The 25,363-nt window shown below is 46.3% G+C and overlaps 1 protein-coding gene across 1 annotated transcript; it reads right to left on the bottom strand.

Annotated features, from left to right (window-relative positions):
* Positions 1-3,779: 3,779 nt before the first annotated feature.
* On the bottom strand, positions 3,780-14,570 carry dad1 (defender against cell death 1). Its single transcript, XM_078216276.1, has 3 exons — positions 14,316-14,570; positions 12,191-12,333; positions 3,780-3,896 (listed from the first exon to the last, which is right to left on the bottom strand). Exons 1-2 carry the CDS (start codon positions 14,527-14,529, stop codon positions 12,203-12,205), a joined length of 345 nt encoding a protein of 114 aa, XP_078072402.1. The 5' UTR covers positions 14,530-14,570; the 3' UTR covers positions 3,780-3,896; positions 12,191-12,202.
* Positions 14,571-25,363: the final 10,793 nt, after the last annotated feature.

Here is a 25,363-nt window from a genome sequence, read left to right on the forward strand (position 1 = left end):
AGGATCAAGGAACTAATTGATGGGGTGGAGGATGCAGGGGTAAGGGGAATTACAAAATTAATGGTAGAGGAGAGGGTGCAAGTGAATGAAGGCGGTAATTTAGATAAGGGAGTAGAGGGAGAGGGTGTTCGCGACTCATCAAAGCGGGTCCAGATAAAAGCTGGAATAAGGACACTTTGCCTGAATGCACGAAGCATTCGGAACAAGGTAAATGAGTTGATGGTGCAAATCAGCACAAGTGGGTACGATCTAGTGGCCATTACAGAAACGTGGCTGAAAGGTGACCAGGACTGGGAGATGAATATCCAGGGGTATCAGGCGTTTAGGAAGAATAGACAGGAAGGAAAAGGTGGTGGGGTCGCGCTATTAATAAGAGATAATATCAGGGTAGTACTGAGGGATGACATAGGCTCTGAGGAACAAAACGTGGAATCATTATGGGTAGAGATGAGGAATAGTAGAGGGAGAAAGACACTAGTAGGTGTGGTATATAGGCCCCCAAATAATAATGTTGAGGTAGGGAGGGCTATAAACAAGCAGATAAGGGATGCGTGTAAAAACGGAACGGCAATAATCATGGGGGACTTCAACATGCACATTGACTGGCAGACTCAAGTCGGTAAGGGTGGAATGGAGGAAGAGTTCTTAGAATGCTGTCGGGATAGTTTCCTTGAACAGCATGTTACGGAACCGACGAGGGAACGAGCTATTTTGGATCTGGTATTGTGTAACGAGGTAGGTAGAATTAAGGATCTTATTGTGAAGGACCCTCTTGGGTCTTGTGACCACAATATGGTCGAATTTCTGATTCAGATGGAAGAGGAGAAAGTTTGGTCCCAAACCAGTGTCCTCTGTTTGAACAGAGGGAAATATGATAGGATGAGGGATGAATTGGCTAAGGTAGACTGGGAGAGCAGGCTGGCAGGTAGGATAGCTGAGGAACAGTGGAGGATTTTTAAGGAGATCCTTTTCAGTTCTCAGCAAAAATATATTCCAGCAAAAAACAAGGATTGTAAGAAAAGGGAGAACCAGCCGTGGATAACGAAGGAAATAAAGGAGAGTATTAAAATAAAAACAGCTGCGTACAGAGTGGCCAAAAATAGTGGAGAAACAAGTGATTGGGAAAAATTTAAGAAACAACAAAGAGAGACTAAGAAAGCGATAAAGAAAGGAAGGATAGACTATGAAGCTCGGCTAGCAATTAATATAAAAAATGATAGTAAAAGTTTTTATAAATATATAAAAAGGAATAGAGTGGCTAGAGTGAATGTTGGACCCTTGGAGGACGAGAGGGGGGAGTTAATAGTGGGAAATGAGGATATGGCTGAGTCTTTAAATAAGTTTTTTGTGTCGGTCTTCACGGTGGAGGACACAAATAATTTGCCAAATATTAACGATAGAGGGTTGGCAGCAGGAGAAATACTTAATACCATTAATGTTACCAGAGAGGCAGTGCTGGGTAGACTAATGGGACTGAAGGTGGATAAGTCCCCGGGTCCGGATGGAATGCATCCCAGGGTATTGAAAGAAATGTCAGAGGTAATAGTGGATGCGTTAGTGATTATTTATCAAAACTCGTTGCATTCTGGGGTAGTGCCGGTTGATTGGAAAACAGCTAATGTTACGCCGCTGTTTAAAAAAGGAAGGAGACAAAAGGCGGGTAACTATAGGCCGGTCAGCTTAACGTCTGTAGTAGGGAAAATGCTGGAATCCATTATTAAAGAGGAGATAGCAGGGCATCTGGATAGAAATGGTTCGATCAATCAGACGCAGCATGGATTCATGAGGGGAAAGTCGTGCTTGACGAACATGTTGGATTTTTATGAAGATGTGACTAGGGCGGTTGATGGAGGAGAACCGGTGGATGCGGTGTTTTTGGATTTCCAAAAGGCGTTTGATAAGGTGCCCCATAAAAGGCTACTGAAGAAGATTAGGGCACACGGAGTTGGGGGTAGTGTGTTAAAGTGGATTGGGGACTGGCTATCCGACAGGAAGCAAAGAGTCGGAATAAATGGGTGTTTTTCCGGTTGGAGGAAGGTGACTAGTGGCGTGCCGCAGGGATCGGTACTCGGGCCGCAACTATTTACCATTTATATAGATGATCTGGAGGAGGGGACGGAGTGTAGGGTAACGAAATTTGCAGACGACACAAAGATAAGTGGAAAAGTGAATCGTGTGGAGGACGGAGAAGATCTGCAGAGAGATTTGGACAGGCTGAGTGAGTGGGCGAGGATATGGCAAATGGAGTATAACGTTGAGAAATGCGAGGTTATACACTTTGGAGGAAATAATAACAAATGGGATTACTATCTCAATGGAAACAAATTAAAACATGCTACCGTGCAAAGGGACCTGGGGGTCCTTGTGCATGAGACGCAAAAGCCCAGTCTGCAGGTACAACAGGTGATCAAGAAGGCAAATGGGATGTTGGCCTATATTGCGAAGGGGATAGAATATAAAAGCAGGGATGTCTTGATGCACCTGTACAGGGCATTGGTGAGGCCGCAGCTGGAATACTGTGTGCAGTATTGGTCCCCTTATATGAGGAAGGATATATTGGCATTGGAGTGAGTGCAGAGAAGGTTCACCAGGTTGATACCGGAGATGAGGGGTTTGGATTATGAGGAGAGGCTGAGGAGATTGGGTTTGTACTCGTTGGAGTTTAGAAGGATGAGGGGGGATCTTATGGAGACTTATAAGATAATGCGGGGGCTGGATAGGGTGGAGGCGGAGAGATTCTTTCCACTTAGTAAGGAAGTTAAAACTAGAGGACACCGCCTCAAAATAAAGGGGGGTCGGTTTAAGACAGAGTTGAGGAGGAACTTCTTCTCCCAGAGGGTGGTGAATCTCTGGAATTCTCTGCCCACTGAGGTGGTGGAGGCTACCTCGCTGAATATGTTTAAAACGCGGATGGATGGATTCCTGATCGGTAAGGGAATTAAGGGTTATGGGGATCAGGCGGGTAAGTGGTACTGATCCACGTCAGATCAGCCATGATCTTATTGAATGGCGGGGCAGGCTCGAGGGGCTAGATGGCCTACTCCTGCTCCTATTTCTTATGTTCTTATTAAGTTTAATATCTTACAAGACTTACATGACAGTAAGGAGTACTGGTGCACAGTGGTCAATTGCAAGAAATGGGTTTTCTGAATTAAAGGTGTATCAAAGTATTTGGCACGCAACCCTGCAAACTGTTTTATCTTTATTAGATGAAGATTCTCTTTGCCTCTGTTGTATGTAGGTGTTATCTACTTGATAAAAGAACATACCTTTACAAATACCACGTATATCCAGAAGAAGTACATTGCCTGCAAAATGCTTCAGGATTATCAGGGGTCATGAAAGATACTGTATAAAGGCAAGTCTTTCTATTTTTATAACCACAACTTGCCAACCTTCACCTATGCTGAAATAGGATTTTACAGGAAGTGCAGATGTTTTAAACCAATTTCCATCCATGTCAGACCCACTAAAAATGCTTTTGTGAACAGTTTTAGACAAAACGGCCATATGTATTTATTCTGAATGTCATGCTATTTACTGATCTGTTGCTGTTTTAAGTCAATAAAGATGGAGCACTTTGTTACCTCACTAAATCTGCAGAATGCCTAAAGTTCTAGCATGCTCCCCTCTCTCATTTGTAAAATGCTGGCTCATTAGTCTAGGAAAGGCAAGTTCAATCCCTCATTACTGCTCAATTAGTCGATTTCAATTAAGGCAGCAGTCTAGATACCGTGAACCTTTCCTTTGTATCTTAATTGACGTTGGAAACAATCAGCCATTTTGTAAAAGATGTTTTAATTTTTATACATATATACGGAATGAAACAAAATTCAAACAGATCCATCGCAGCAGCAATGCGAGTTCCAGTTCCCCTCATTATTTCTGCTGCGTGACTGCAAGAAAAGAGAAAAGGTTTAAAGATAGACTGATGTCATCAATAATAACCAATGTCCTATCACAATGTTTTAACATACTTTAAATATTCTCTCAACAAGATTGTTAGACAGCTCTGGAAACAGTTCCCTGTCCCCTTCAATGAAGAAGAATTTCCCCTCCCACCAAAACACATCACCATAGAAGTTACAGTGCAGAAGGGCCCATCAAGCCGGCACTGACAACAATCCCACATCCTACCCCTGTAACTCTATATATTTACCCTCCTGACACTAAGGGTCAATCCACCTAACCTGCATATCTTTGGAACTTAATACCTAATCCCATTCCACTAAAGACACTAATATAGGAGTCTCAATCTTTGATATTCAACAACAGATTGTCAACCAATAGTCATGTTTTACATCTCTTCAATGGCAAGATTGAAAATTAATTCTTAAAACCTGGTATTTCATGGGTTACCAAAAAACCCAATTGGAACATTGATGTCCTTCAAAGAAAGGGGGCAACCAGGCCACCCATGACTCCAGTTCCACATTTCATCTTTCAAATGGGAAGGTAAACAAATACCTGGTCATCCTCAGATGGACATAAAGGATCCTATGGCACAATATGAAGATTAGCAGGCAATTCTCCTAATGCGCTGATTAATGTTTATCTCTTAACGGAATCAAATTGACTGGTCCTTATCACCTTATTTGTGGAACAATGCGGTGTGAAAATTGGCTGCCATATTTAAAATATTGCAATAGTGACCACAATTCAAAAAATTCTTCATTGGATATAAAATGCTTTGGGACATCCTGAAGTCATAAGAGGCACTATATAAATGCAAACTGTTTTCATCTTCACATGGTTGACTCTTATGTCCTACTAATGGATAGCACTGTTTTGCTAGCATAACCCATATCCCCAAAAAAACTCAAACGCACAAACCGAGAGCCCCACCATAAAGATTTTCTCATTTGCGTAGCAAGTTACCACCCTCCATAAAATATTCCAAATATATGTTAGTCCCCTCAACCAAGTTAGCAATGAGTACTTCAACTTAGAAAGGGGACTGACTGCTCTAGCACAACCTGATTAGCAAATGCAGAGAAGAGGATAGACTATCTAATCACCCATAGATGCTGCACACCACACATTATGACCAAGGTGGTCATTATTTGCCCACACAGAAACTAGATCTCTTTTATTAACTAAAACAATTTTGCCTCATTTGTCAACAAGATGGGTCTATGCTCAGCACTCAGCCACTGGAGGATGAGTGAACATGGCCGAGGGTAACATTCACTTCTACTTTGGGAGAAAATATGAATCAACTTCCTGAGTGGTGTCTCCCACTTAAGGATATTGGTGTGTGGCAATAATTCAACCAATATGATGACTGTATTCCAATGCACTCCTGACCAGCTTGCCATATTCTACCCTCCATAAACTTGGAGTTCATCCCAAACTCTGCTACCCTATTCACACCAAGTTCCATTTGCCCCATCAGCCCTGTGCTCACGAAACTACAATTAAGCAACATCTTGATTTTAAAATTCTCATTTTCAAATTCCTCCATGCCTCATCTTTCCCATCTGTTTAATCTCTTCCAATATCACAACCCTCTGACATAGCTGTACTGATCTTATTCTGACCTCTTGAGTATCCGTGATATTTTAAATCTACTGTGGCCTCCTCCAGAGGTCTCCAGCAACACAGATGTCAGTCTTCAGCCAATTTGATTCATTCCACAGGATATCAAGAAACAGCTGAAGGCACTGGATACTGCAACAGTTATGCACCCTGACAACATCGTGGCAATTGTACTGAAGACATGCTCCAGAACTAGCCGTATCCTTTGCCAAGCTGTTCCAGTACAGCCAAAACACAAATCTACCTGACAATCTGGAAAATTACCCAGTTATGTCCTGTCTACAAAAAACAGGACAAATCCAGTCCAGCCAATTACCATGCCACCAACCTCCTCTCTTTCATTAGCAAAATGTTGTTAAGCGTTGTTGACATTGCAATCAAGTGGCACTACAAAGCAATAACCTGTTCACTGATGCTCAGGTTGGGTTCTGCCAGGGCCACTCAGTCCAGACTTCATTACAGTCTTAGCCCAAACATGCACAAAAGAATTGAACTCTAGGTGAAGTGAGTGACATGAAGGCAGCATTTGACCAAGTGTGGTATAAAGGATCCAGAGCAAAATTGAAGTCAATGGAAATCAGGGGAAAACTCATGACTTGGTTGGAGTCATATCTAATATAAAAGGCAGTTGGTTGTGGTTGTTAGAATCCATCATCTCAGTCCCAGAACATCACTGCAAGAGCTTCTAAGTGTGGTGTCCTATGCCCAACCATCTTCAGCTGCTTCATCAACGATCTTGCCTCATGATCAAACCATTGCCTTATGACATTCAACTATCAATATCCTAGGGATTACCACTGACCAGAAATTGAACTGGACCTGCCATACAAATATTGTGTTTACAAGAACAGGTCAAAGGCTGAAAATTGCGAGGCAAGTAACTCACCTTCTGTCTCCCCAAAGCCTGCCCACCATATACTAGCCACAAGTCAGGAGTGTGATGGGATACTCCACTTGCCTCGATGAATGCAGCTCCAACTTCATTCAAGAAGCTCAACACCATCCAAGACAAAGAAACCTGTTTGATTAACACCAATTTAACCATTCACTCCCTCCAAAACCAATGCACTGCAGCAGCAGCGTATACCATCTACAAGATGCACTGCCAATAATGGGGAGAAGATGGCATAGTGGTAATGTCACCGGACGAGTAATCCAGAGGTCGAGTCTAATGCTCTTTAGGGACATGGGATCAAATCTCACTATGACAACTGGTGAAATTTAAATGCAATTAATTAATCTGGAATTGAAAGCAAATCTCAGTAATAATGACTATGAAACTATCATTGATTATCCCAAAAACCTATCTGGCCCTTTAGGGAAGGAAACCTGTCATCCTTCCCTGGCCTACTCCAAATCAGAAGTTTAACAACACCAGGTTAAAGTCCAACAGGTTTATTTGGTAGCAAAAGCCACAAAAGTGTGGCTTTTGCTACCAAATAAACCTGTTGGACTTTAACCTGGTGTTGTTAAACTTCTTACTGTGTTTACCCCAGTCCAACGCCGGCATCTCCACACCATGACTACCATCGACACCGCAAACTGCCGGCTCCAAGTGGAGAGGATCGCCAAGAAGATCGCGCATATCGACACAGACATCAAGTTTCTACAAAGATGCAAGAAAGCAGACAAGATACCGAAAGGACTACAGATCACGAACCCACTCAGGTCAACCTATAACACAGACTACGCTGAGAGACTTTGCCATCGCACCTCTCACCCTCAACCACCTCATACACCAACTCTACAGCAAACGCCGCAGCCTGGAAACCAAGATAGAGTCCATATTCTCAACTTGCACTCAGGATGCAGACCAGCTGCGAAACTCTGCCAAGCAGACGAGACAAAGGAACTACACCATCTACATGCACACCAAGAACAGGAAACTTGAGAAACTCGGCATCACCACCAGCAGCAACCAAGCCTCCCCCGGTACCACAGTAGACCACAATAGAAAACAGTACCACTGCAGGGAAGTCCATTGTCAACTTGTCCGACTACACACTTCAACCAGATGAAATCGAAGTTCTCAGCCGAGGGCTTAATTTTTGCCCCACCACCAAAATAGACCCCATCAGTCTCGCAGCAGAAGTGTGGCTTTTGCTACCAAATAAACCTGTTGGACTTTAACCTGGTGTTGTTAAACTTCTTACTGTGTTTACCCCAGTCCAACGCCGGCATCTCCACACCATGACTACTCCAGATCCACAGCAATGTGGTCAATTCTCAATTGTTCTCTGAAATGGACTAAGCTACTCAGTTTGCTGGTAATTAGGGATGGGTAACAATGCCTGGCCTTACCAGCAATGCCCACATCCCAGAAATTTATTTTTTTTTAACATCACCGAAGCTCCTTAAACAGCACCTTCCAAACCCATGACCTCTACTACCTGTAATGACAGTAGACACAGCAAGAAGTCTAACAACACCAGGTTAAAGTCCAACCGGTTTATTTGGTAGCAAAATCCACTAGCTTTCGGAACAGGCTGTTCTTGGTCAGGTGGGTGGGAGTTCTGATCACAAACAGGGCACAAAAACACAAACTCAATTTACATGAATAATGATTGGAATGTGAGTCTTTACAGCTAATCAAGTCTTAAAGGTACAGTCAATGCGAGTGGAGAGAGGGTTAAGCACAGGTTAAAGAGATGTCTATTGTCTCCAGACAGGACAGCTAGTGAGATTTTGCACATCCAGGCAAGTTGTGGGGGTTACAGATAGTGTGACATGAACCCAATATCCCAGTTGAGGCCGTCCTCATGTGCGCGGAACCTGGCTATCAGTCTCTGCTTAGCGACTCTGCGCTGTCGTGTATCGTGAAGGCCGCCTTGGAGAACGCTTACCCGGAGATCAGAGGCTGAATGCCCGTGACTGCTGAAGTGCTCCCCAACAGGAAGAGAACAGTCTTGCCTGGTGATTGTCGAGCGGTGTTCATTCATCCGTTATCGTAGCATCTGCATGGTTTCCCCAATGTACCATGCCTTGGGACATCCTTTCCTGCAGCGTAACAGGTAGACAACGTTGTCCGAGTTGCAAGAGTATGTACCGTGTACCTGGTGGATGGTGTTCTCGCGTGAGATGTTGGCATCCGTGTCGATGATCCGGCATGTCTTGCAGAGGTTGCTGTGGCAGGGTTGTGTGGTGCCGTGGTCACTGTTCTCCTGAAGGCTGGGTAGTTTGCTGCGGACAATGGTCTGTTTGAGGTTGTGCAGTTGTTTGAAGGCAAGAAGTGGGGGTGTGGGGATGGCCTTGCCCATCAATTGGCATAATGCTCCCTCCACTCACATTGGGCAGCAAACAGTTGGACTTCTTACTGTGTTTACCCCAGTCCAACGCAGGCATCTCCACATCAAGGACAGTAGATGCATGGGAATATTAATACCTGCAAGTTCCCCTTCAAGCCACACACCACCCTCATAACACGTCACTTTGTAATGTTTGTAACTAGTGTAAGCATTAAGCTGCCTTTACACTGCCCCAACATCAACAGTATCAAAAATTAAACTGCCATTTGAATTGTTTTCTAATTCATACTTATAGAAAACTATGAATAGTCTTGTACCACAATCAGGAAAGAACTCATAGGGCAGGATTTTCCGACCATGTTCACCCGAAAGCCAGATAATCCTGCCCAAGATCAACAGACCTTCGCATGGTCTGCCCCCTCCCCGCCCGCTACAATTCCTGCGATGGGCGGGACGGCAAAATGTCCCCCATAGAATTTTACAGCATAGGAGGCCATTTGCTCCAACATGTTTCAGAGTTCATTCATTGAAAGAGTGATTCAGTTCGTCCCACTACCTTCCTTAACACCCCCCACAATAGATTAATTAAAAAGAATATCTTTCCCTCTTCTGCATGGACAGTACCTGAGGTGAAAGGATAGTTAATTCCCCCTCTCATTACTGAGTTAGGGCAATCTAATCTCAACATGATTTTATCTCCAATACATAAGAACATAAGAACATAAGAAATAGGAGCAGGAGTAGGCCATCTAGCCCCTCGAGCCTGCCCCGCCATTCAATAAGATCATGGCTGATCTGACGTGGATCAGTACCACTTACCCGCCTGATCCCCATAACCCTTAATTCCCTTACCGATCAGCAATCCATCCATCCGTGCTTTAAACATATTCAGCGAGGTAGCCTCCACCACCTCAGTGGGCAGAGAATTCCAGAGATTCACCACCCTCTGGGAGAAGAAGTTCCTCCTCAACTCTGTCTTAAACCGACCCCCCTTTATTTTGAGGCTGTGTCCTCTAGTTTTAACTTCCTTACTAAGTGGAAAGAATCTCTCCGCCTCCACCCTATCCAGCCCCCGCATTATCTTATAAGTCTCCATAAGATCCCCCCTCATCCTTCTAAACTCCAATGAGTACAAACCCAATCTCCTCAGCCTCTCCTCATAATCCAAACCCCTCATCTCCGGTATCAACCTGGTGAACCTTCTCTGCACTCCCTCCAATGCCAATATATCCTTCCTCATATCAGGGGACCAATACTGCACACAGTATTCCAGCTGCGGCCTCACCAATGCCCTGTACAGGTGCATCAAGACATCCCTGCTTTTATATTCTATCCCCCTCGCAATATAGGCCAACATCCCATTTGCCTTCTTGATCACCTGTTGTACCTGCAGACTGGGCTTTTGCGTCTCATGCACAAGGACCCCCAGGTCCCTTTGCACGGTAGCATGTTTTAATTTGTTTCCATTGAGATAGTAATCCCATTTGTTATTATTTCCTCCAAAGTGTATAACCTCGCATTTCTCAACATTATACTCCATTTGCCATATCCTCGCCCACTCACTCAGCCTGTCCAAATCTCTCTGCAGATCTTCTCCGTCCTCCACACGATTCACTTTTCCACTTATCTTTGTGTCGTCTGCAAACTTCATTACCCTACACTCCGTCCCCTCCTCCAGATCATCTATATAAATGGTAAACAGTTGCGGCCCGAGTACCGATCCCTGCGGCACGCCACTAGTTACCTTCCTCCAACCGGAAAAACACCCATTTATTCCGACTCTTTGCTTCCTGTCGGATAGCCAGTCCCCAATCCACTTTAACACACTACCCCCAACTCCGTGTGCCCTAATCTTCTTCAGCAGCCTTTTATGGGGCACCTTATCAAACGCCTTTTGGAAATCCAAAAACACCGCATCCACCGGTTCTCCTCCATCAACCGCCCTAGTCACATCTTCATAAAAATCCAACATGTTCGTCAAGCACGACTTTCCCCTCATGAATCCATGCTGCGTCTGATTGATCGAACCATTTCTATCCAGATGCCCTGCTATCTCCTCTTTAATAATGGATTCCAGCATTTTCCCTACTACAGACGTTAAGCTGACCGGCCTATAGTTACCCGCCTTTTGTCTCCTTCCTTTTTTAAACAGCGGCGTAACATTAGCCGTTTTCCAATCAACCGGCACTACCCCAGGATGCAACGAGTTTTGATAAATAATCACCAACGCATCCACTATTACCTCTGACATTTCTTTCAATACCCTGGGATGCATTCCATCCGGACCCGGGGACTTGTCCACCTTCAGTCCCATTAGTCTACCCAGCACTGCCTCTCTGGTAACATTAATTGTATTAAGTATTTCTCCTGCTGCCAACTCTCTATCGTTAATATTTGGCAAACTATTTGTGTCCTCCACCGTGAAGACCGACACAAAAAACTTATTTAAAGACTCAGCCATATCCTCATTTCCCACTATTAATTCCCCCCTCTCGTCCTCCAAGGGTCCAACATTCACTCTAGCCACTCTATTCCTTTTTATATATTTATAAAAACTTTTACTATCATTTTTTATATTAATTGCTAGCCTAGCTTCATAGTCTATCCTTCCTTTCTTTATCGCTTTCTTAGTCTCTCTTTGTTGTTTCTTAAATTTTTCCCAATCACTTGTTTCTCCACTATTTTTGGCCACTCTGTACGCAGCTGTTTTTATTTTAATACTCTCCTTTATTTCCTTCATTATCCACGGCTGGTTCTCCCTTTTCTTACGATCCTTGTTTTTTGCTGGAATATATTTTTGCTGAGAACTGAAAAGGATCTCCTTAAAAATCCTCCACTGTTCCTCAGCTATCCTACCTGCCAGCCTGCTCTCCCAGTCTACCTTAGCCAATTCATCCCTCATCCTATCATATTTCCCTCTGTTCAAACAGAGGACACTGGTTTGGGACCAAACTTTCTCCTCTTCCATCTGAATCAGGAATTCGACCATATTGTGGTCACTAGACCCAAGAGGGTCCTTCACAATAAGATCCTTAATTCTACCTACCTCGTTACACAATACCAGATCCAAAATAGCTCGTTCCCTCGTCGGTTCCGTAACATGCTGTTCAAGGAAACTATCCCGACAGCATTCTAAGAACTCTTCCTCCATTCCACCCTTACCGACTTGAGTCTGCCAGTCAATGTGCACGTTGAAGTCCCCCATGATTATTGCCGTTCCGTTTTTACACGCATCCCTTATCTGCTTGTTTCCAGCCCTCCCTACCTCAACATTATTATTTGGGGGCCTATATACCACACCTACTAGTGTCTTTCTCCCTCTACTATTCCATACATAATTCCATAGATAATTCCATCTGATGACCATTAAAAAATAATCTCAAAAGACAGTGACAAAAGATACTCACCAATGTGTACACTCAACCTATGAAGTTGATCACCACCAGATGAAGAATGGTGCTAGCAAAGAGAAAGTCTGCAAATGCTCGCTCAGGTGAGATGCCAATGAAATCTCCTTTGTTCTGAGGGTTGATCTGTATCCGCAAGCAAACTGTGGTCACAGAGGGAAATCAGAAGTAAATAATTAATGACAAATACTGCAGTGTTGTATCATGTACAAATAGACATGCACTAGTATCAGTTCAGGTTATGATCAAGAAACCATCCAGTCTGGTTTAAATTGCACAATCTCACCAAATCACAGAATCACAAAATCCCTACATTCAGGAGGAGGCCATTTGGCCCATCGAGTCTGTACCGACCACAATCCCAACCAGGCCCAATTCCTGTAACGCCACACATTCACCCTGCTAATCCCTCTGACACCAGGGTCAATTTACCATGGCCAATCAACCTAACCTACACATCTTTGGACTGTGGGAGTAAACAGGGGCACCTGGAGGAAACGCATGCAGACATGGGGAGAACATACAGACTCCACACAGAGACCCAAGTTCCCTGGCACTGTGAGGCAGCAGTGCTAACCACAGTGCCACTATGCCACCCTTAAATGCCAAATATTAAGAACACAACCTATTTCATCTGAGGCAAGCACACAAAACCAGTAAATGCATTATCAAGTAATGGCCCAAGTGACATAAAGGCCAACTGACAACAAATCAAGTCATTCTACGTAACCTTAGTAAGAAGTCTCACAACACCAGGTTAAAGTCCAACAGGGTTATTTGGAATCATGAGCTTTCAGAGCACTCACCTGATGATTCCAAATAAACCTGTTGGACTTTACCCTGGTGTTGTGTACTTCTTACTGTGCCCACCCCAGTCCAACATCAGCATCTCCACATCATGTAACCGTCAGCTGCAGACCATCAGGTTACTTAAGCCTCAGATTACATATCAAAGTCAGAATAGTTAACTTTCCATCAAGAACAAACCATCACCCCCTCTTCCTGCGCACCCCACCCCCCCTCCGGCCCGTCGCCCCCACTAAACATAAAGCAAACGACAAGTTTTCAAATCTCTGACACCCAACAACAACGGATGAATGAACACCGCTCGACAATCACCAGGCAAGACTGTTCTCTTCCTGTTGGGGAGCACTTCAGCGGTCACGGGCATTCGGCCTCTGATATTCGGGTAAGCGTTCTCCAAGGCGGCCTTCGCGACACACGACAGCGCAGAGTCGCTGAGCAGAAACTGATAGCCAAGTTCCGCACACACGAGGACGGCCTCAACCGGGATATTGGGTTCATGTCACACTATTTGTAACTCCCACAGTTGCGTGGACCTGCAGAGTTTCACTGGCTGTCTTGTCTGGAGACAATACACATCTTTTTAGCCTGTCTTGATGCTCTCTCCACTCCCATTGTTTTGTTTCTTAAAGACTTGATTAGTTGTAAGTATTCGCATTCCAACCATTATTCATGTAAATTGAGTCTGTGTCTTTATAAGCTCTGTTTGTGAACAGAATTCCCACTCACCTGAAGAAGGGGCTTAGAGCTTCGAAAGCTTGTGTGGCTTTTGCTACCAAATAAACCTGTTGGACTTTAACCTGGTGTTGTTAAACTTCTTACTGTGTTTACCCAACAACAACACAGTTCCCAGTGGCAATAACTACCCCACCCTGGCCTTGCTTAGGTCCAGTAAGAAGTCTCACAACACCAGGTATACTTGATAGCACAAGCCACAAGCTTTCGGAGCGCTGCCCCTTCATCAGGTGAGTGGGAGTCATGTTCACAAACAGGGCATATAAAGACACAAACTCATATGCCCTGTTTGTGAACATGACTCCCACTCACCTGATGAAGGGGCAGCGCTCCAAAAGCTTGTGGTTTGTGCTACCAAATAAACCTGTTGGTCTTTAACCTGGTGTTGTGAGACTTCTTACTGTGCTTACCCCAGTCCAACGCCGGCATCTCCACATCTTGTTTAGGTCCACATTGGCTTTGGGAGTCTGCAATGGGAGAGCTCCTTACACAGGCTGAGAGAACTCGCCTTCCCTCCCGGTGCAGCCCTAACCTCGGACCCGCAGTAAATCAGGCCCTGGCCTCGGGGCTCGGGCCTCGGCCTCACCTGCCAGCACGAAGGCCCCCACACATGCGATGAAGCCGGAAAGGAAGGAGTTGAAGGGGAAGGTGCCGACCAGCGCGCAGTAAAGGAACTGAGCCACCCCGCTCAGCGCCATGTACAGCAGGTACGAGTCCAGCAGCTTCAGCCGCAGCGGGGTCCCCGCCGCATATTCCTGAGAAAAGCGGCTGAGCACCGACAACACAGAGCCGCGCATCATCACAGAGAGGCCGAGTCCGGGGGAACACAATCACCCGGACACTTACCCCCACATCAGCAAATCCGCCCGCTCCCCGCGCCAAACCTTCCGGCCAGAGCCGCAGCTCCTGCAGCCCGGACAAGCAGGGCCGGGGAGGTAACGTTCCGCCCCACACACACACACTTCATTCATGTTTCTGTCTATTTTCAATCCTGAACCCCATCCTAAATCAACAAAAACATAAGAAGAAAATGTTCAATCATTTTGCACCTTTTATTTTTAGTTATTTTAAACGATCACTTCAAAAATCAATAAAATCATTTCTTCTGGTTTTGTTGATAAACTTCAGAGTAACACCATCAAGAACAACAATAACTTGCATTTAAACAACATTTTTAACCCTAGTAAAGTATTCAAGGCATTTCACAGCAGTATCACCAGACCACACAAAGAGATACTAAGACACAACCAAAAGCTTGGTCAAATAATTTTTAGGGAAATCCAGAATTTAAGGCCTTGACAACTGAAGGCACAGCTGGCAGTGGTGGAGCAATTAAAATTACACAGGTGGCCAGATTACAGGACTGTAGGTATGTTGGAGGACCTACTCAACTGAAGATGGCTACAGAGAGGCAAGGTCATAGAGGGATTTGAAAAGAAGGATGAAAATTTAAAAATTGAAGCTGGTGAGTCTAAATTAGTATGCACATGGGGATGACAGAATGGAACCTGGGCAAATTACAAAACACCAAAAGTTTTTGGTGACCTCAAATATATAGATGATGCAAGGAGAGAGACCAGCCAACAAAGACTTTCATTTCCCTTTGCATGACCATAGGGTGCCTGCCTCAAAATGCTTTGCAGCTAATGAAGTACTTTTGAAGTGCAGACACCGTTGTAATATTGGACAATGTTGGAAATCTAGAGGTAACAATAATAGGAAATGTTGGGAAATCTCAGCAGGTCTGACAGCACCTGTGGAGAGAGAACAAAGCTAATGTTTCAAGTTTGGATGTTCCTTTGTACGAGCATTATAGAGGTAACAATGGCATGGATGTGGGTTTCAGCAGCAGATGAGCTGAGGCAAGACAGGTAGGGGTGGAATGTTAGCCATTGCTGTTAAGAATTGTGTATTGAAGGAGAATTTGTTAGATGTCAGATATTTAAGGCCACTACTGGAAACTAGTGTCTGTTACATGTCTATGTTCCATACCCACTGCTATCAGTCACATTTGCTGAATGTTGCAAAGCATCTTTGATCGCCCAACAGCATATAAAACGTTGTTAATTCAAAAGCAATGAACAGCTGAAAAGCACCCAGAATTTAAGGCCAATGATCCATTGGAATTGCTTTAACATGACAATAGTTGTAATTCCTCCCCCATTACATTGTTTTTTGTGTTTGTGTATTTTTTCTCCTGAAAAAGAAACTGTATTGCCTCAGGTGTGCATATGAAGAGTACCAATGTTTACCAATCTTAGTGAAGCTCTGTATTTTCCCATCCTATTGTCCATCTGGTGCAAAACACTGCAACTGGCAGAATCCTAATTGAACTATCTATGGCCTAAGTGCATAGTTAGTAATTGCAGACCATTGGTGACTGATTCATTCTTGAGGCATATTCACATACAATTTGTGTATGAATACGTCTGTACACAAAAGCTGCTTGAAAGGATATGCTTTGTTTGAGGTTTGGGCACCACTTTAAAGGTTAAAAATTAATTACATGTAACAAATATGTGGGGGTTTTGAGAACTAATTAAAGAAAAATATATCAAAGATCATGGAGCAGATTGACTGGTCCTCAAGCCATCCAGTAATGGCACATAAGCCATCAGAAAGCAGACTGGCACCATTTAACTGTGGAAAGAGTGAAGATCAGAGAGGAAAACATAGGTTATTTAATCACCCATTTCAGCTCCACCCATGATATACAGTTATAGAAACAATCTATAACAATGATCTTGCTCATAAAATTATAAAAAGTACAACAACAATAATTATCTTTATATTGAGCCTTTAATGTACAAAAGCATTTAAGGAGTTTTACAATATCTTTATCAAAGAAAATTTGACACTTAGCCACATGAGACACTAGAGCAGCAGACCAAAAGCTTGGTCAAAAAGGTGAGTTTTCACGAGCATCTTCAAGAAAGAGAGAGAAGCAGAGAGGTTTCAGAAATTAATTCCAATGCTTGAGGCCTAGGCATTTGAAGGCATGACTGCTAATGGTAGAACAATAGAAACTGGAGATGTGCAAGGGGCAAGAATTGGAGAAGTGCAGTATTCTACCAGTAAGGACCACTCTATTTTGAGTGCATAAGTTATGGCAAATAAGGTGGATAGGCTTTGGCAAGGGACAAGGTGTGGCCACTCACTAATCAGTTGTAGTGGGGTCATGAACAGAAAATGTCTTCTTTACAAGTAAGTGGACATATAGGGAAGACAGGGAATGATTGTTGATCTGCCAACAGAGCCCAAGAATGGGAGACGGATAATGCTTTCTCAGATAGGCAGCTACAAGTTATAACTTTATGTTATGGATTAAGTAAATATATACATATTGTAAAGAGGTAGAAGGTCTTAAATAATGAGGTAAAGGATACAAGGAAAAAGGAATGAGGATGGCAATGGAAAGCCTTGTTGGAGTTGCAGAGTTCCATAGTTTGACCAAGAATGTTGCAAATGGGGAAAGCAAACCGTACCTCAGTGTTCATTTAATGGACATGCAATATCTGCAACAGAAGCTCAGCAATTGCTGCAGGAAATCTCACAGTAGAATCCCTACAGTGCAGGAGGAAGCCATGTGGCCCATCAAACCCACCCAGGCCGAACCCCCTAACCCCACATATTTACCCTGATATACCCTGACACTAAGGGACAATTTAGCATGGCCAATCCACCTAACCTGCACAACTTTGGAGTGTGGGAGGAAACCGGGGCACCCAGAGGAAACCCACTCAAACACGGGGAGAACGTGCAAACTCCACAATCACAATGCAGCAGTGTAGCTGTTAGCTTATAGTGCGAGTGGTAATAGAGTCTAAGTAGCAAAATGTTTGTGTTGGTGATGTAACTGTCGTAGTTTCATAATTAAAAGTCAGTAATTCAAAATGTGAAGGGTTTGAAGAAATCTGATTTATAATCCATTCGCAATATGTTTTTCTCATTTTGCTCATACTGTCTGATTTTTGACATTTAACAAATGTGCTCGGCAGTCAGATCAAACACCATTTCCTGCAGCAATTTAAATTGGTAATGTGTGAATTCCCCGCTGGATAGTTTGGATGTGAATATCAGTCTGGGATCCTCTGACTACTTAAGAATGAAGTTCTCAAATGCCAAGCAAAATTATTCAAATGAAAGTATTTCCTAGAATAATGCAGGAATTCTTTGTTATTCTAATGGGAGTTATTTCTGTTCAAGCAGGAAAATCTGGAAAAGTGTGAAAGAGACTTTTAGGGGTGGGTTTTACCACTCCTCTAGGGCAAGCTGGGAGCAGGGGATTTGTGGCACGTAAAATGGCAAGGGAAGGCTGGGCATTGGAGTGCCCATTGCCACCAGTTGATATGGTATTTTATTAATATTACAGAGGGTGGAGGTCAAATCTCCAGCCTATATGCCAGCTCTGGTGCCCTCCCTGCAAGCTTGATTGACACCTTCCTAATCGGGCACTTGCCCACAAGTGGTCTCCTGACCATCATGGCAGCAACCATGGCAAACCACTCCCAATTCTGAGGTGGTGGAGGCTACCTCGCTGAATATGTTTAAAGCGCGGATGGATGGATTCCTGATCGGTAAGGGAATTAAGGGTTATGGGGATTAGGCGGGTAAGTGGTACTGCTCCACGTCAGATCAGCCATGATCTTATTGAATGGCGGGGCAGGCTCGAGGGGCTAGATGGCCTACTCCTGCTCCTATTTCTTATGTTCTTATGTTCTTAATTCCCCACCAACATCAATCAACTGTGGCAAACTACCCTCCGTACCCCCACTCTCACCAACATCCCCAACATCTAGGGAGGGAGGCAGGCTCCTCCCCCCCCGCCCCCCCCCCTTGGGAGGCAGGCTCTCCCCCCCCCCACGGGAGGTAGGCCCGCCCCCCTTCCTCACGGGAGGCAGGTCCATCCCCCAGCCCCTACACGGGAGGCAGGCCCGTCCCCCCGGCACGGGAGGCAGCCCCCCCCACGGGAGGCAGGCCCGTTCCCCCACGCTCCCCCCAATGGTAGGCGGACCCAGCCCCCCCCCCCCCCCATGGGAGGCCGACCACCCCTCCACCCCCCACGGGAGGCAGACCCCCTCCCCCCCCCCCCCCCCATGGGAGGTAGACCCCCCCCACGGGAGGCAGACCCCCCCCCCCACGGGAGGCAGGCCCCCCCACCACCCCCACGGGAGGCAGGCCCCCCCACCCCCCGCACGGGAGCCAGGCCGCACCCCCCCCCCCCCCCCCACGGGAGGAAGGCCTGTGTTGTCCCCCCCCCCCCCCCCACGGGAGGCAGGCCCGTCCCCCCCCACGGGAGGCAGGCACGTTCCCCCCCCCCCCCCCCCACGGGAGGCAGACCCCCTCCCCCCCCCCCCCATGGGAGGCAGGCCCGTCCCCCCCCACGGGAGGCAGGCCCGTCCCCCCCGACACGGGAGGCAGGCCCATCCCGTCCCCCCCACGGGAGGCAGGCCCGTCTCCCCCCCCCCCAGGGGAGGCAGGCCCGTCCCCCCCCCCCCACGGGAGGCAGGCCCGTCCCCCCCCGTCCCCCCCCCACGGGAGGCAGGCCCGTGCCCCCTGACACGGGAGGCAGGCCCATCCCCCCCGACACGGGAGGCAGGCCCGTCCCCCCCCCCACGGGAGGCAGGCCCGTCCCCCACGACACGGGAGGCAGGCCCGTCCCTCCGTCCCCCACCATGGGAGGCAAGCCCGTCTCCCCCCGCCCCCCCCCCCCAAGGGAGGCAGGGCAGGCCCATCCGCCCCCCCCCCCCCACGGGAGGCAAGCCCGCCCCCCCCCCCCCCCCCCACGGGAGGCAAGCCCGTTCCCCGCCTCCCGCCCCCGCAGGAGGCGGACCCCCTCCCCCCCGCCCCTACGGGAGGTGGACCCCCTCCCCCCGCCCCTGCGGGAGGTGGACCCCCTCCCCCCGCCCCCACGGGAGGCGGACCCCCTCCTCCCGCCCCCACGGGAGGCAGACCCCCTCCCCCAGCCCCCACGGGAGGCAGACCCGCCCCCACGGGAGGCGGAGCCCCTCCCCCCGCCCCCACGGGAGGCGGACCCCCTCCCCTCCGTCCCTTCCTGATCACTGACCTCCCTCAGCTCCAACTGATCCCCATGCAGAGTGATAGCGGGTGTCCCCACTGATCATTCCTAAGCCCTACCTACAACAGGCCCCGCCCCCTTGGCACTGCCCAATGGGGAGTGCCAAGGTGCTCCCTGTCCATGGGCACTTAGCCCCTTGGGCAGTGCCGGAGGCACAGGCTTGCATTGACAGGGTGCCCATGCCCAGGGGCCACCATCCCTCAGTGGAGCCCCGATTGCCCCCCCTTTACTTCAGCGGGGTCTTCCGCTAGTTCCCCAAAAGTGGCGAGCAACTCTAAACCCCGCCAGAGTGAAATACTCCTGGCGGGGTGGGAGATGTTATTCAGTCCCGGGCCCGATAATGACATTTAAATTACATTACAACCAGATTAAAATCACTTACCTGGTTTTCCCGCCAGTTTCCAGCATGGTCTCGACTGCGCCTGCTCTCCGGCAGTGGGAGACGCGCATGCGCAGGAACGCATGCGCGAATCCCGCAAAATGGCCGACACGCGATTCTCCCAACCTGACAAGCCAAAAAGTTGGCACGTCGCGATGGGAGAATCAGGTGCTTTTGAATGCGGTTTTACTTTCTGTTTTGGAATTATAACTGTGAAGGGAGACAGTTATAAGCCATCAGCTTGCAAAGACAATGCATAATTCATCGACAGAAAGTGAGCTGCAGTTAAAACCATCTCTCATTTGAAACATTCAGGAACTTTAAGAGAAATATTTTACATTTTGGGGTGGCACGGTGGCTAGAACTGCTGCCTCACAGTGCCAGAAATCTGAGTTCAATTCTGGCCTTGGGTCGCTGTCTGGGTGGAGTTTGCACATTCTCCCCATGGCTGCGTGGGTTTCCTATGGGTGCTCTGGTTTCCTCCCACAGTCCAAAAGATGTGCATGTTAGGTGGATTGGCCGTGCTAAATTGCTCCTTAGTGTGTCCCAAGATGTGTAGATTAGTGGGGTAAATAAGTGGGGGTTACAGGGATAGGGTCGGGGTGGGATGCTCTGTTGGAGAGTCGGTGCAGACGTGGTGGGCCAAATGGCCTCCTTCTGCACTGTAGGGGTTCTATGGTTCTATCTGCACCTGGGCAGAACGTGTTCCTGAAGATGTTGCAGCAGGAATAAACACAGCCATCTGTTCTGAGATAGAAACTTACCTCATCGAGAGCCAGGGGTCAGGGACTGACCCGACAGGCCTCAGGAGTTTCATGTATTGAATATATCTCATGTGCAATCCAGCATTTCATTGTTTTCCGGGCCAAGGACTGTGTGTCTGTGAAAAAAATAAAATATTGCAAAAATGGGATCATATGACCAAACGGGGAGTCCCAAAGAGAGAGAAGACAGGGAGAGGTCTCAGTTGAGAAGAAAGAGGAAAAGGGATGCAGTTGGCAGACTTTAAGTGGAGAAGCCCTGGCAATCGAAGAGGGCTCAGGAAAAACCTGGGTAATAAAACAGGGCTCAGGGACAGCTCTGAAGATCTAAGAAGGCAGCAGAAGGCTGGTGACTCCATACTGCAGATTGTTGGGATGTGAGTACTCCTTTGGAGCAGTAGTATTTGCTCAGTGCCACCAAAGAGTTGAAATTGTACTTTTGAGTTGGTGCTGAAATTCAGACTCCGGAATCCAGGGGATCTTGGGAGGCGATATCAAACTCTACAAGTTGGGCTGACATTGATACAGTCCGAATTGGACCAACTTTTGGAGAGAATTCCAAGGCAAGACCTTTGAAGCTAAATACGAGAATGCCTCATGAAAGAAACAGAGTTTTAGTAAGATTGGTTGGCTTAGTATTTACTGATGTCTGGGTGGGTTATTGAGTAGGGGGACTCTGCCTTGGTCGCATTTGCCATTCATTGTGAAGTGTGGTGTGTGCAACTACAGTTTAACTGTTAATTCCCATAATACCTCATATTAACCCTGAATGTTAGAGTGTAAGGTAGATATTGTAAATTGTTTCATCTTTCTGACTTTGAATAGTAAAGTTTATTTTTGTTTATTCAAAACCATGGACTCTTGTAGCTTTATTCACTTCATAATTGTTCTGAATTTCAAAGTTTGTCTTCTTTAAACAAAACATTATTGGTCCCTAACTAGAACTTACCAAACATTTGGAGGTTGGTGCAGGATCAGAACACAACTCAAAAATTATTATTGGATGAAGCTGAGGTGGGAAAGACTTTAAGGTCATCTTCAAATTTTCAGCCCCACCACTGTCTTTTACTCGACTCGACATGTATGCCCAAACCGTCAGGAGGTGCGTCAATGCCAGATTCATCAGCCGCACTCACAAGGCAGCCCCGAACGTCACCCAAGCACAACGCAACGCCATCCGCGCTCTCAAGACCAACCGCAACATTGTCATCAAACCAGCAGACAAACCAGCAGACTGTCATACTGAACAGAACGGATTACTGCAAAGAAATGTACTGACAACTGAACAATGAGGAACACTACAGACAGTTACCCGCAGATCCGACCAAAGAACACACCTTTGTGTTCTTTGGTCGGATCTGCGGGTAACTGTCTGTAGACTGATCAAGACCTTTGATCCGGACCTTCAGAGCACCCAACTGTCAACAGACTGATCAAGACCTTTGATCCGGACCTTCAGAGCACCCTCCGTGCTCTCATCCCACGTACTCCCCGCGTTGGAGATCTCTACTGCCTCCCGAAGATACACAAGGCCAACACACCCGGCCGTCCCATCGTATCAGGCAATGGGACCCTGTGCGAGAATCTCTCCGACTACGTCGAGGGCATCCTGAAACCCATTGTACAAAGAACCCCCAGCTTTTGTCGCGACACTACGGACTTCCTACAGAAACTCAGCACACATGGAGCAGTTAATCCAGGATCACTCCTCGTCACAATGGATGTCTCGACACTCGACACCAGCATCCCCCACGACGATGGCATTGCTGCAACTGCCTCAGTACTCAACGCCGACAATTGCCAATCTCCAGGTGCAATTTTACAACTCATCCGCTTCATCCTGGACCACAACGTCTTCACCTTCAACAACCAGTTCTTCATCCAGACACACGGAACAGCCATGGGGACCAAATTCGCACCTCAATATGCCAACATCTTCATGCACAGCTTCAAATAAGACCTCTTCACCGCACAGGACCTTCAACCGATGCTATACACTAGATACATCGATGACATTTTCCTCCTTTGGATTCATGGCAAACAATCACTGAAACAACTATATGATGACATCAACAATTTCCATCCCACCATCAGACTCACCATGGACTACTCTCTGGAATCGGTTGCATTCTTGGACACACGCATCTCCATCAAGGACGGTCACCTCAGCACCTCACTGTACTGCAAGCCCACAGATAACCTCACGATGCTCCACTTCTCCAGCTTCCACCCTAAACATGTTAAAGAAGCCATCCCCTACGGACAAGCCCTCCGAATACACAGGGTCTGCTCAGATGAGGAGGATCGCAATAGACACCTCCAGAAACTGAAAAATGCCCTCATAAGAACAGGATATGGCGCTCGACTCATCGATCGACAGTGAAAAACTGCAGCCACAGCGAAAAACCGCACCGACCGCCTCAGAAGACAAACACGGGACACAGCGGACAGAGTACCCTTCGTCGTCCAGTACTTCCCCGGAGCGGAGAAGCTACGACATCTTCTCCGGAGCCTTCAACATGTCATCGATGAAGACGAACATCTTGCCAAGGCCATCCCAACACCCCCACTTCATGCCTTCAAACAACCGCACAACCTCAAACAGACCATTGTCTGCAGCAAACTACCCAGCCCTCAGGAGAACAGTGACCATGACACCACACAACCCTGCCACAGCAACCTCTGCAAGACGTGTCGGATCGTCGACACGGATGCCATCATTCACGTGAGAACACGGTACATACTCTTGCAACTCGGCCAACGTTGTCTACCTGATATGCTGCAGGAAAGGATGTCTCGAGGCATGGTACATTGGGGAGACCATGCAGACACTACAACAATGGATGAATGAGCACTGCTCGACAATCACCAGGCAGGAGTGTTCTCTTCCTGTTGGGGAACACTTCAGCAGTCACAGGCATATTCAGCCTCTGACCTTTTGGGTAAGCGTTCTCCAAGGCGGCCTTCGCGACACACGGCAACACAGAATCACTGAGCAGAAACTGATAGCCAAGTTCCGCACACATGAGGACGGCCTCAACTGGGATCTTGGGTTCATGTCACACTATCTGTAACCCCCACGACTTGCCTGGGCTTGCAAAATCTCACTAACTGTCCTGGCTGGAGACAATACACATCTCTTTAACCTGTGCTTAACCCTCTCTCCACTCACATTGTCTGTACCTTTAAGACTTGATTACCTGCAAAGACTTGCATTCCAACCATTATCTTGTAAATTGAGTTTGTGTCTATATATGCCCTGTTTGTGATCACAACTCCCACTCACCTGATGAAGGGGCCGTGCTCCAAAAGCTTATGGCTTGTGCTACCAAATAAACCTGTTGGACTTTAACCTGGTGTTGTGAGACTTCTTACTGTACTCTAGATAGCCAAGCAGTGAAGAAAATAACTGGAGTCCATCTTTACACACTTACAAGTGTTTATTTACAGAAACACACATTACATCTACCTCCAAAACCAACAAACACAGTTTCTATTAAATAAAAGCAAAATACTGCGGCTGCTGGAAATCTGAAATAAAAACAGAAAATGCTGCATAAACTCAGGAGGTCTGGCAGCATCTGTGGAGAGAGAAACACAGTTAATGTTTTGGGTCCAAATTTTGTTTTTATTGAACACAGTTTCTATCTGTTGCTGCACATAGGAACACAAGCGAATCCCCAGTTAATACCCACCCTGAATACAATTAACACCCACTTTATATACAATTAACAATTTTGCAATCTGGTAAACCCCATCTGTACCTGGAAACAGAGGCAGATGGGGTTTAATGGATACAAAAGTCAGTACCCCTTTGTCTTTAAGAGCTTGGTCTCCTCACCAAATGTCTCCTCATGCCCCCAGCTTTCAAATGATAATAGTATCTTTTAATATTGCCTCCCAGGACATGGCTTGAAGGACAGTTGCCTGTGGAGATACAATTTTGATTGATTAACTTTGAACTGTGAATGAGCTGAAGCTTTTTTTTATAATAAAGCTTTCCCAGAGGACGTAATAATTTCCTTCATGTGGTTCAACTTATGGAAGGACATTTTCCAGATCTTTACCAATTAATAAAGCCACAGAGACTGATAGTGTGAAAATGATTCATATTTTATTTATAATGATAGTAATTAGAAAAATAACTTTCTCTAATGTAAAGGGTATGTTGTTGGCTGTGCAGTGGAATTCTGTTTAATTCTGTAATGGGAGAATGTCGTATTTATTCTTTGTGCGCTATCCTGTTTTTTCAGTGCTTTTTAAACAACTGTTTTATTTTCTGCTGTCTGTCCATTTTTAAAAATCCTGTAAAACTTTGTTTTGTTGACATTCTGCTAAAAGCAAATCTCACTTTTTCTCTTATTACATACTTTGTCACACTCCTGCAAAAAGCCCTTTCAAATATTTTCTTGAAT

This window comes from Mustelus asterias, chromosome 7 (assembly GCF_964213995.1).
Source record: "Mustelus asterias chromosome 7, sMusAst1.hap1.1, whole genome shotgun sequence".
NCBI classification, from domain to species: Eukaryota; Metazoa; Chordata; class Chondrichthyes; order Carcharhiniformes; family Triakidae; genus Mustelus; species Mustelus asterias.